This window comes from Trachemys scripta, chromosome 7, assembly GCF_013100865.1.
Source record: "Trachemys scripta elegans isolate TJP31775 chromosome 7, CAS_Tse_1.0, whole genome shotgun sequence".
In the NCBI taxonomy this organism is placed as follows: Eukaryota; Metazoa; Chordata; order Testudines; family Emydidae; genus Trachemys; species Trachemys scripta.
Window position 1 is genome coordinate 85,389,571 of NC_048304.1, and position 13,284 is coordinate 85,402,854.

General features: G+C 45.4%; 1 protein-coding gene across 1 annotated transcript in view; it reads left to right on the plus strand.

Moving 5' to 3' along the window:
• Positions 1-8,600, plus strand: part of LOC117880660 (microsomal triglyceride transfer protein-like) — a 31,013-nt gene extending 22,413 nt beyond the window's left edge. Inside the window, exons 14-18 of the mRNA XM_034777023.1 lie at positions 1,321-1,442; positions 5,054-5,281; positions 5,680-5,804; positions 6,489-6,659; positions 7,892-8,600. Coding sequence (XP_034632914.1) covers positions 1,321-1,442; positions 5,054-5,281; positions 5,680-5,804; positions 6,489-6,659; positions 7,892-8,042 — 797 coding nt within the window. The 3' untranslated portion in view covers positions 8,043-8,600. The remainder of the gene's footprint in view (positions 1-1,320; positions 1,443-5,053; positions 5,282-5,679; positions 5,805-6,488; positions 6,660-7,891) is intronic.
• The last annotated feature ends 4,684 nt before the right edge of the window (positions 8,601-13,284 follow it).

Consider the following 13,284-nt stretch of genomic DNA (forward strand, 5'->3'; position numbering starts at 1 on the left):
CTGGTTTGGGGAAATCAGTCAGCAAAACCACTCTTGTTGCGCTCCTGCCTTTAGCCTTCCCCCAGGAACCACCTACAGCTTTCTTCCAAGACTTTTCCACAACCCCCTGGTCTCTGGCAGCTCTCACCTATTCTTTTCCTGATTGACTTGGCCAACTCTAACTCACCAAGTTGGTTGGGGTTGGGGTCAGGGTCAGGGTCAGGATCAGAGATGCTCGCTCGCTCCCTCCCTCCCTCCCCCTTCCACCACCATCCCATGCCATATCTAGGGCCCAGCCAGGTACCTTCTTTTAAGCCCAACTTGGGGAGTCAGCTGACCAATCACAGGTGCATTGGCCTCTTCCTCTTAAAGGACCAGTGCCACCATGTGGTACGTCTTCCCACACACTTTGTACAAACACTGATCATGCCAGTATCACAGTTCTCCCAGAATCTGCTAGCACAAGAGATGAGCCAAATCTAGGACCTAAACCTGTGGTAGATCGCTTGTGTGATAGAACACTGCTGCTAGTGCTAGGCCAAGAGACTAGCTCTATTCCTGATTATTTCTTAATTCATTAGAGTATTTTAATAAGCTTTTCAAAGGGGCAGATCCTTAGCTGATGGCTGTGACAATTTACACAACCTTTATGATCTGCCCAAATATTTTTATCCCCACCCTCCAGCTCTCATTTTTGTCCCCATTCATAGCATTTCACCCTTTTACCTTTTAATTGTCTTCCTTTGTATAATCCCAAAGGATATTCTGGGCATGCAGAGGCAAACTAAATGGGAGTCAGGAACATTTTAGGGCTAATCCTTTGATTATTATAAGTTTGGACGGAGATGAAATTCCCTCATATTTCAGCTTCTTGGTCAGACTGTTAATTGTTAGTGTATGGGACTGTGCTGTTCATCTACCATAGCCTGGAAGGGAAGAGCTATTGAATATAATAATATGATCTGAATGGGGTTAGTACTTACCAAAAGACCTCTAGCCTCTTGTCTGATTTACCCAGAAACCCAACAGGTTATATAGCAACATAATGTTTCCTGCACCCCCATCAGAGCTCTTCTGTACTTTGAGTTATAATTCCACTGAAATTGACTCCTTGAACACAGAAGACCACACTGGAGTTCTCTGCATTCCCATGGCAGAATCCTCAGATCTTCCCATTATATTACATGGGAGGCCGCCAAGCTCTTTATTTTCCAGTGAGATAGTTGCAAAGTGTCCCTCCCCTCAGCCATTATTGGAATGTTTTAAAAATGGATGTGTAACATTTTGCCAGTGATGACTGCTGTGCAGCTCTGCTTGTTGGTGTCTCTTTCTGTCTTTCAGTCACTGATGACATGCTGTCCACTTTCAGTCTGGAGCTGCTATTCACTGAGAGTGGTCTCCTGAGGAAGAGTGTCTCAGGTTTCATGCTGCGAAGCCATGGCCACCAGCTTCAGGCAGCTCAGGTCTGATATCAGGTTTTGTCCCTAGATATGAAACTTTAGATGACTGAACAACAGATACACATGTGGGAACCCAGGACTCCTGCATTGTGCCAGCAGACATTGAATAGCTCCTCTTTAACCTTCCTTGTAGGCCTGGGGGTTCCTAATATTTGACTTGGGATCGGTTTTGTTCAATATCTTCATTAATGATCTGGAGGATGCCGTGGATTGCACCCTCAGCAAGTTTGCAGATGAAACTAAACTGGGAGGAGTGGTAGATATGCTGGAGGGTAGGGATAGGATACAGAGGGACCTAGACAAATTAGAGGATTGGGCCAAAACAAATCTGATGAGGTTCAACAAGGACAAGTGGAGCGTCCTGCACTTAGGAAGGAAGAATCCCATGCACTGCTACAGACTAGGGACCGAGTGGCTAGGCAGCAGTTCTGCAGAAAAGGACCTAGGGGTTACAGTGGACAAGAAGCTGGATACAAATCAACAGTGTGCCCTTGTTGCCAAGAAGGCTAATGGCATTTTGGGCTGTATAAGTAGGAGCATTTCCAGCAGTTCCAGGGACGTGATCATTCCGCTCTATTTGGCATTGGTGAGGCTTCATCGGGAGTACTGTGTCCAGTTTTGGGCCCCACTCTACAAGAAGGATGTGGAAAAATTGGGGAAAGAGTCCAGCGGAGGGCAACAAAAATGATTAGGGGGCTGGAGCACATGACTTATGAGGAGAGGCTGAGGGAACTAGGATTATTTAGTCTGCAGAAGAGAAGAATGAGGAGGAATTTGATAGCTGCTTTCAACTACCTGAAAGGGGGTTCCAAAGAGGATGGATCTAGACTGTTCTCAGTGGTACCAGATGATAGAACAAGGAGTAATGGTCTCAAGTTGCAGTGGAGGAGGTTTAGGTTGAATATTAGGAAAAACTTTTCACTAGGAGGGTGGTGAAGCACTGGAATGGGTTACCGAGGGAGGTGGTGGAATCTCCTTTCTTAGAGGTTTTTAAGGTCAGGCTTGACAAAGCCCTGGCTGGGATGATTTAGTTGGGGTTTAGGTCCTGCTTTGAGAAGGGGGCTGGGCTAGATGACCTCCTGAGGTCCCTTCCAACCCTAATATTCTATGATTCTATGACTTCATGTACCCATTCAGAAGCCCTCAGAACAGAGAACATCTGCTGCATCTAGCCACACATAGGAAGGCTTAATACCTTAGCTGCTTGTTATTCACTGTTCTGAAGTGAGAACCAGGGCAAACCTGCTGTTTTAAGAGTGCCTGCACTGAAAGTTGCTCACCTTGGGTAAATGTCCCACATACGTCAATATTTTCCTGACATTTGTATTCATCATCTATCTATGGATATATGGGCCCATATCCTCAGCTGGTGTAAATCAATCTCATTCCATTGACTTCAGTGAAGTTGCACCTATTTATGCCAGCTGAAGATCTAGCCCATGGCATCTTCAAACAGACTTGAACAGAAACACTCAGGGCCGGCTCTGGCTTTCTGGCCACCCCAAGCAAAAAAAAAAAAAAACCTGTGGCGCGGCCAGAGCCAGGGTGCAGGGGGACTCCCTGCCCTGCAGATGTGCCCCGACTAGTGGGGGTGGGGGGAGGGAGCGGGGGGAGAGAGAGAAGGGGGACGGCCAGGGCTTCAGTGGGGCGCTGCCACGCGGCCCCTCCTGCCATGCCCCCTGCCGGGAGGGCTCCGCACCACTCCAATCAGCTGGGAGGGAAGGATGCGGGCTTCCCTGCTGGGCTTGCTGCAGGGCGCTCCCGTCCTCCACGCCGCTGCCCCCTACAGGGCGGCTGGAGCGGAACACACAAAAAAAAAAAGCGTCCGTGCCGCCCTAGGATTGGGCGGAATGCCGCCTCCTACAAGCTGCTGCCCCAAGCACCAGCTTGCTCGGCTGGTGCCTGGAGCCAGCCCTGGAGACACTGCTGTTATACTGATGTTTTTAAATTTACTACTACAAAGACTGAGTGAAATCCTGGCCCCTAAAGTCAATGGGAGTTTTGCCATGAATTGGTCCAGGGTTTCATCCCAAAAGTCATTAGATAATAACTGGTTTTAGAGTGGTAGCCGTGTTAGTCTGTATCAGCAAAAACAACGAGGAGTCCTTGTGGCACCTTAGAGACTAACAAATTTATTTGGGTATAAGCTTTTGTGGGCTAAAACTCATAGAGACTGTTCAGTTTGGCCAATGTACATGGCAGAGGGGCATTGCTGGCATATGATGGCATATATCACATTCTATTCAAGGGACACCATCACAGGACCTAACCACATCAGCCACACCATCAGGGGCTCGTTCACCTGCACATCTACCAATGTGATATATGCCATCATATGCCATCCCTCTGCAATGTACATTGGTCAAACCGGACAGTCTCTATGCAAAAGAATAAATGGACACAAATCAGACATTAAGAATTGTAACATTCAAAAAACAGTAGGAGAACACTTCAGTCTCCCTGGTCACTCAATAACAGACTTAAAAGTGGCAATTCTTCAACAAAAAAATTTCAGAAACAAACTCCAATGAGAAACTGCAGAACTGGAATTAATTTCTGGACACCATCAAATTAAGCCTGAATAAAGGCTGGGAGTGGATGGGTCACTACAAAAAGTAATTTTCCCTCTGCTGATACTCACACCTTCTTGTCAACTGTTGGAAATGGGCTTGCTTAAAGTCACATTTTTCAGGAACATAACTACAACTTAAGCGGGGAGTTACTGTAATAACTGTTATCCTGAATGTCCAAGTCGAGGTTGGGTGAAATCTGGAAGCTGCTAAATGCCCCCATATTTTGAGAAACTTTCCTCGCACATTCATGCTTAGTGTGAGACACAATTTTACATCATGGTCTGATCCACATTTGACACAGTGCAAGGAGATCTGAAACCCCTCTAAGATTTCTATGGTGCTAATCACTCTGTAGGGTTGATTGCAAATGGAATCTTTGTTCTATCTATCTATCATACTTATATGACCCCCATCACTGTAGTATCTTAGCATCTCACCATCTTTAATGTATTTATCCCACAACACCCCAGTGAATTAGGGAGTTGCTATTATGCCCATTTTACAGATGGGGAACTGAAGCACAGAGAGCTCAGAGACATGCCCAAGAACACTGTGATGGAGCAGAAAACTAAACCCAGTCACCCAAGTCCCCAGCTGGTGTCCTAACCACTGGACAGCCTTCCTCTCTACTTTAATTAACATCCTTAAAATAAACAATATCAAATACTAGAACCTGATTCTCCACTGCTTTGCCACCTGTGTTATTATTTACACTCATCCAAAATAATACCAAATCAGATCAATAGTGTTTTGCAATCACTTTGTTCAACTTAAATGACTGCTCAAAGGATAGGCCAGTGTTGTATCAGGCTCACTGGGCTTTAAATATAATCACTTCCCAGTTCACTAGGCCCATGGGTAGATGTTACTTGAATCAGAAGTACAGTAATGTAAGATGCCAACCAACTGCTCCCAATACAAGTGTTTCTATCAGTACATCAGCAGGTTCTTTATCCAGCTTTCCCTAGTGGAAGTAGTGAAGGTCAACCCTTGAGGAAGCTTTGCCTTGTGCAGCACATTTTCTCTGCTTGTGTATTTTAGGTCTCTATTGAAGCCCAGGGGTTGGAATCTGTGATGGGAGAGAGTAACCCTGAAGGAGAAGAGGAACAGGAGCTCATGGCTGGGATGTCTGCCATTTTCTTTGACGTCCAGTTACGGCCAATTGTTTTCTTCCAAGGATATACAGATTTAATGACCAAGGTTCTCTTAAGCAGCGGAGAGCCAACCAGTGTGGTCAAAGGGACTGTCCTGCTGATGGATCATGAACAGGTAATGGCTGTATGATATGCGGACCTTCCCTCATCCAAGCTGCCTGTTAAACAGCGCCATGGTACACTGCAGTGTAGTGAATATTCTGGAGGGGGCCTGCTTGCAAGCCATCGGCTCATGACTGATATTCATGATGGTGCCAAATCTAACCATGGGATGGCATTGATCAAAGGATGTTAAGAATTGGTTTTCTGAGTTGGCTCATTAGAGGTGGGTTCTGCACTGCCATGTGGGAGACCTGGCTTCAGTTCCTGTCTTCCCCGCCCCAGCCCAGTAGGCGTTGGGAGTGCAAAGTAGGCAGCGTCCCCTCTGGCCAGCTGCTGTCTAATATTTTTGTATGAGCACCTAAGATCAAGAAAAGTGCTTCCAAAATAAATACGCTCTTTTCTGTTCTACAGGCAATTCCACTTCAGTCTGGACTGCAAACAGTGGTTAAACTTCAGGGGGCACTTGGGTTAGATATTTCAGCCAACATTGATATGAATTTATGGGAGCAAGAATCAAGAACCAGCGTCAAAACAAGGTAAATGAGTGAAAACTTATTTAATCTCTGAACACTCAGGAGACTTAGCAGGAACTAGCGTAAATTAGAACAGCCTCAGAGCTGCTCCAAACATTAGAACAGACTCAGGGCTGCTCCAACTTAGGCTGACTTGTAACAGCTCCCAAAGGGCTATTTTATATAATTGGCCAAAGATAACTAGAGCCCCATGCTTTCCAGCCATGCCTTTCCCACCAAATACACCAATGTACATCCTATGATTGGATGGTGAGGGCTTTTTTTGTGTGGGGGAGAGTGGAGGGAGTTGCATAGAGTCTCCTATTCCTCTATACCAGCTGTGAGAATTACATCTGTTACACGCCCCTTTAAACCTACCCCGTTGAACCTGTATGTTCAAGGATCCCACAAAAAGAAGTTAGCAACTTCTGAAAGATCTGCTTCCCCATGAACACAGACACCCATCACTTATCATTGTCTTTAGGCTCTCATAGCCTGTGCTTGGGATCAGGCTAAAAGCCTCACTTTGATAGATGGGTTTAATTAACATTTTTTCTGCACCTCCCCTTCCTTCGGGATCAGGAAGCACCACACAGCCGCTGACAAATTAAGAAATAATGAAATCATAGAGTGCCAGCATTGCATAGACAGTGCGTTCCCCTGGGAGGCATTGTTCCGTGACAGGATTTATGCTTTCTCCTGTTGCAGGGGTGGACTGGCCATTGATTTCACAGCAGAAATCGATGCCCCTTTCTTTCAAGCCAGTGTGAAAAGCCAGACAGAGGCGGAAGCCTCAATCAATTTTGATACGGCGGTGAGATTTTCTGGGAATCCTGTGCTCATGTGTCTGCAGCTAAGGGAGGAGCAGCTCCCTTACAGGTAAACTGAGGCATTCTAGTCCAGGACTACCAGGGTGTGGATTTCTACTCGGGGTGGGGATTAGGACACACCTACTGTCCAGGACATTAGTTTGTGACTCCCAGTGGCGGGCAAGGTGCGGAGGGAGATCATGCACTACTTCCTCTTCCCTCCTGACACTAGAGCTCAGTTCAGAACCTTAACAACAGTGCTCCCTAACTCCAGTGGTGCTTGGCCTTCCACAATATCATGAGCATCTGAGATAGCCAGGGATATGAAACCTACAGGATACAAGAGGGGAGGCTATTATGAAAGCCAGTTCTCACTCTCCCACTAAGAAGCGAGTTATTTATTGCCCTGTTTCTTGTAGCATGTGATAAGAGTTTCATTGTCCAGCATTTGACTTAAAGCAGGTTCTGTTGAGTCCCTCCATTTGGAGAGATCAGTAAAAGGTTAAAGGAAGCCTTGGACGATGCTGGAGAGTTAGCCAGCCTAAGGAGTATTAAGACAGCCCTGTGCCCAGAAGAATGCTCGGCTGTCTTTTACAGTATTGTGGCGATAAACCTCTTTTATACTGTAACTGCTGGTCCTAATGCCAATATTGATTTTGCCACAGACATAACATCACTATTTTATTACGTTGTTACTGATAAGCCCTTCATGGCTCCTTCTTGACATAAATAAGCATCAAGCAGTTTGTTGCTGCTGTATGGCATCAGAGGCAGACACCCTTGCTACACAGCTTTTCCTGGAAGTCCAGTCTGCTCCATCTCCTGTTCAGTGTGCTCTGCAGACTGGTGCCAGAAATCAACTCATTCTCTAAGAATCTTCCCCATTTCAGTCAATTGCTGGGAGCGGAGGCATAACTTGAGACAGCAGTGGTTCATCCTCCTACTGAAACATTTAGGCCCCATCCACATTATAGGTGAAACTATCAGCAAAATTACCCTATCCAGTGTTGCGAAATGTTGGAATTATTTTAAAGTGTGCTAGTTAATCTGTGCTAAAGATTAAACTCACAGCAGCTTCTAGCATGGTTATACAACGTGGATATAATACTGTTTTCAAGGGCAATAAATCCCTATTGACAGAAGTCAAGAAAAACACCTGTCAGAATATGCCATAACATTCTAACAGCTCAGACTTTTAAGGAATGGAACATGCTGATTTGAGGACACAAGTTGGGTCCAATCTTGTGTCATTCTAAAGTCTCCTAACTACTTTGTTGTTGCTCTTGTTGTTTTGCCCCACAGAGAAATCTTTACAATCTCTGAATCTTCACTGAACCAAAACATCACTGTTCGCAAGGGGAGATGGGGCACTATTGCTGGACGTGAGCTTTCCTTGCACAGAGCCAACTCCGAGATGTGCAAGATCCTGTTGACAGAGGCAAAGGAGCAGTAGAGGAATCAATGTGTGCTGGGTCTGGATTTATCATTCCTCCTTTTTCCTTGGTCCCAAATTCTCAGTGAGCTGCATCCATGAGCCAGACCCAGGACTGATGTGGGCAGCCCAGAACCTTTTCTAGCTCCCACAAGAGTCTGCTTTTTACTGACTGTAATAAAAACAAGTGTCCCTATTGCAAGAGAACATGTTGAAATCAGGGTGCCAAATGTGGTTGGGACATGAATCCCTAGAGTCCATCAAGGCAAGTCCCTTGTAAAGGGCCAGCTCTGAGATGTGCAAGATCCAGTTGGCACAGTAAAAGGAACAGCAGAATTAACATGTTCTGGATCTGGCCTTGAGAATCCTTAAGACACCAAGAAAGGAGAGAGGTAGAATTTTCATAATCATGTACCCTTCCCTCTGATGGTCATTCTCCATATGGGATGGTCCCTTAGGGCACGTCTTCACTACTCGCCGGATTGGCGAGTAGCGAACTATCTATCGGGGATCGATTTATTGTGTCTAGTGTAGATGCGATAAAATCGATCCCCGATCACTCTGCCGTCGACTCCAGAACTCCATCGCAGCGAGAGGCAGAAGCGGAGTCGGCGAGGGAGCGGCAGCGGTCGACTCGCCGCCATCCTCACAGCCAGGTAAGTCGACCTAAAATACACAACTTCAGCTACGCTATTCGCGTAGCTGAAGTTGCGTATCTTAGGTCGACCCCTCCTGTTGTGTAGACCTAGCCTTAGAAGCAAAAGTGGGCCACCATAAACCTCACAGCTAAGACCCCTTGCTTTGAGAGTCAAAAGGTGAATTTCAGGCAGTCTTAAGAAAGTGTTCTGAGAAAGGATACCCAGAATGGCATGTTAGTCACACATTTCTCCCCACTCATCTGAGTAACCACCAGGGGTAAAAGTGAGCCGGTACTGGCCAGTACTCCATACCAGTAAGAACCCGCACCAGTCCATACCCAGCCTACATTAAAACGCTGGCAGAGCTTTAATGTCCCTGCCCCTTTTGCCTCCCCTGTCAGGGGCCCTGCCAGTAGGGTCCGTACTGGCAGGCCCACCAACGGGGGGACGACAGCAACGTTAAAGCGCTGCTGAGGCAAAGGACCCTGCAGCGCTTTAACGTCCCTGCCCCTTTTGCCCCCTCCCCTGGCTGCTGACGGGTGGGAAAGACAATTTCAGAATTGGAACCTCCATCAAATCAGAACAGAATAAGCGGTCATACGCCTTCACTACTAGTCCAAACCAATGAACAGAATGGTCTGGTTGCCAGATGTCGAGATGCTACTTGAGCACATTCCCAGAGTTTCACCTCCTTCCTGGCTTCCTTTAACTTCCCATGTGCTCTCCTAGGATTTACAGAGGTCTTTGCGGCCCAGATGAGGAACTGTATTACCTGGGGTCAAATAGGAAATTACATACACAGCAGCACATTCTTGGATTTAAAAAATACAATAATTGTATACACTGGGGCTCATAAATTGGAAGAATTTAACTGTGGTTACCCAGAAAAATGTGTCAGTTTTGCCCTAAGGAAATTGAGACAGTTCCTCAGTATCTGCTGTATTCCCTGTTATGAAGCAATCCTTGGCAATGCGTTGTTAAGATTGCAGCTAAATTGCTGTTTAAACATGTATTTTGCATTCTCTATTAATACTTACTTTATGACACACCTTGACAACTGCAAAACCCAAGGTCAAGCTATTTACTTCTCAGTATCAATTGGCAAGTTTTAAGAATGGCCACTGCCTATTGGAGTATGGCAGGAGGCACTGATTGTCACCAATAGTGCTCTAAGTGGCTGATTGGACCTTAATGGTGATGTTCAGACACAGCTATGCACCACGGTGCACAGCCAAAACTTCAAAAAGAGAAGAACCCCTCTAGCCCTTTTGTTACTGATGCTTTTAGAGCCAGGGCAGTCAGACTAAAGAGCATGCAGAGCCTGTCGAGTCCCACTGGCCCCAGCAGCATCTTCACTTTCCCTGCTACTTTGTCTTGCCCTTGTCCTAAGACAGCCACCCCCATAGCAAAGTTAAGGCCTTGACTAGCCACACACCCATGTAAAAAGAAGAACAGGAGTACTTGTGGCACCTTAGAGACTAACAAATTTATTAGAGCATAAGCTTTCGTGGACTACAGCCCACTTCTTCGGATGCATATGCATATGCATCCGAAGAAATGGGCTGTAGTCCACGAAAGCTTATGCTCTAATAAATTTGTTAGTCTCTAAGGTGCCACAAGTACTCCTGTTCTTCTTTTTACATGGGTGTGTGGCTAGTCAAGGCCTTAACTTTGCTATGGGGGTGGCTGTCTTAGGACAAGGGCAAGNTGGGCTGTAGTCCACGAAAGCTTATGCTCTAATAAATTTGTTAGTCTCTAAGGTGCCACAAGTACTCCTGTTCTTCTTTTTGCGGATACAGACTAACACGGCTGTTACTCTCGAACACCCATGTAACAGTTTCAAGATGACCACCTCTGGTCACAGAGGTATGTATTAACACTGGTAAACCACTAAAAAGCAACAGAGGATCCTGTGGCACCTTTAAGACTAACAGAAGTATTGCAGCATAAGCTTTCGTGGGTGAATGCCCACTTCATCACGCAAGTAATGGAAATCTCCAGAGGCAGGTATAAATCAATATGGAGATAACGAGGTTAGTTCAATCAGGGAGGATGAGGTGCTCTGCTAGCAGTTGAGGTGTGAACACCAAGGGAGGAGAAACTGCTTCTGTAGTTGGATAGCCATTCACAGTCTTTGTTTAATCCTGATCTGATGGTGTCAAATTTGCAAATGAACTGGAGCTCAGCAGTTTCTCTTTGGAGCCTGGTCCTGAAGTTTTTTTGCTGTAAGATGGCTACCTTTACATCAGATCAGGATTAAACAAAGACTGTTATCAGCATCTCCAGCCCTCCAGATTGGGGACCCAACAGTCACAGAATCAAAGGGAGCTGCTTTCTTTGTTCCCTAAGGGTATGTCTTCACTACCAGCCAGATCGGCGGGCAGCAGTGGGGATCTAGACGTGAAAAAATCGATTCCCCGAGCGCTCTCCCGTCGACTCCTGTACTCCAGCTCGGCAAGAGGCGCGGGCAGAGTCGATGGGGGAGCGGCAGCAGTCAACTCACTGTAGTGAAGACACCGCGGTAAATAGATCTAAGTATGTCGACTTCAGCTACGTTATTCATATAGCTGAAGTTGTGTAACTTAGATCGTTCCTCCCCCCAGTGTAGATCAGGCCTAAGTAATGGATAACAAAAATGACTTTTTGCTCCACTTACATTACCCAAAGGCCATTGTCTCTGCCTCAAGAGCCTGAAAGGATTCCTGGGGTGCAGAGTCTTCCCCCGCAGTGGGCTCATTAAGGGTATGTCTACAGTTAAAATGCTACAATGTAGCCACTACCTACACCAACGGGAGAGGGTCGCCCATCTGCCTAGATAATCCACCTCCCCAAGAGGCACTAGCTAGGTTGACGGAAGAATTCTTATGTGAAATAGCAACAGAGGGTCCTGTGGCACCTTTAAGAGTAACAGAAGTATTGGGAGCATAAGCTTTCGTGGGTAAGAACCTCACTTCTTCACTTGCATCTGACCCTTTAAGGAACACAAGTGACACATGTTGACAATTTTAGGAAAAGGCCACCTGGCAATGATAGATTGGGCCAGGTGGCCTTTTCCTAAAATTATCAACATGTGTCACTTGTGTTCCTTAAAGGGTCAGCTCATCAAGTGACAATATGTTATAAACCCAATTCCTAGTCATGGGTCTTCCAGTGTCATATAACTTCTGTTCTTTTCACAATAAAAGAAATTGATGAAAGTACTGCTCTCGATCCTCAATTGTTCTACTGGTTTTTTATATGTTACATTTGAATTCAATAAATGGATCACCTCTTCCATGCTGCTTTTTCAACTAGAGGGGCCAATGGCCTGACCATGCAAAATAAAATGCACAAGAGGAAATACCATAAAATATCTTAGTGCACCCAATACCAATTGATCATATCCTGTGGTATTAGAGCAGGAGGCATACACAGAGTTTGGCACTTCCCCGAACCACTCTAAGAGCAGTAGCAAAAATTTAACCCATGTTAGGCTGCACCCCAATAAAGTGTCTGTGTTCCACTTTTATAAGTGCATTAATTTTTCCTTGTGGGGAGGTTATGGAAAACTGGATTCACCAGCAAGACTGCCAATGTCATGGAAAGTTCCAAAGAAAACTCTAGAGGATCAGATCTGAAACCACCGAGTATGCATGCTCCCATCACCAGTAAAAGTTAGTTACATTGTGTGGTATACTGCAAATGGATAAACTGATACTAACATGTAAAAAGGTCATTAATTAGAACCCTGCAATATTAATTAAACAAGGGAGGGAGGTGCCAAGAAGAAATGGAGAAACCAAAGGAATCCACATCTACCTTTCCATTAAATGAATGACATTTTTAATGGGCAACTTTAATTACCGACTTGTTGTTGTGAAGAATTAGCAGCAGTGATTCTAGATTTAAATCTTGATATGCTATTCACACACTTTTGCACTCAGCGTTGGCAACTGTCTTTCCTCAGGAGACCTTGGATAGTTCATGAGAAAATGTCCTCCACAGGCTGAGAAATGACTTGCACTAAATTGATCTGCACAATTAGAACTGATGGTCCCATTCATTTCAGTGCAAGGTTATTTCATAAAGAAAGATTTAGCACTGAAAATTAGGAGAAATTTCAAGTGTGCAGGACTCCATCCCTAGCTTGGTGCTATGTGCCAGCAATCATATATCTAACTGGGATTTTGTGAGGTCATATTAAAGGATGAAGCCTGTCACATAATAGCACCTTACCAGAAGATTGTTTCAAACCTTGCATTGCTTTTTGTAAACGAGACTGACATCTGGAAGCAATTTTTCCAAACATCTCTCCAAGAGTCACTTCATATATTGTAGCTCAGACACCTCCAGTGGCTATTTAAATGTATGCCAGGGAAGTCCAGGTTTCCCAGGTAATGGATAGTAGGCAATGAGGAAAGTCTTCTAACTCACATATATACACATCTACGCATACCACACAAGCAGTCCATTGCAATACTCATATTAGAGATGTGACTAAAGTACTCTGGCAAAGAAGGCTTCCACTACTTCTTCACACAATAATGAAGCAGTGTAGAGGAAGCAGCACCTTTTCTTCTTCATTGCAAGTGCTGCATTTAAAAGCACTGACCCAGTACGGCGAGAAGTGGTATGAGTTCTTGCAG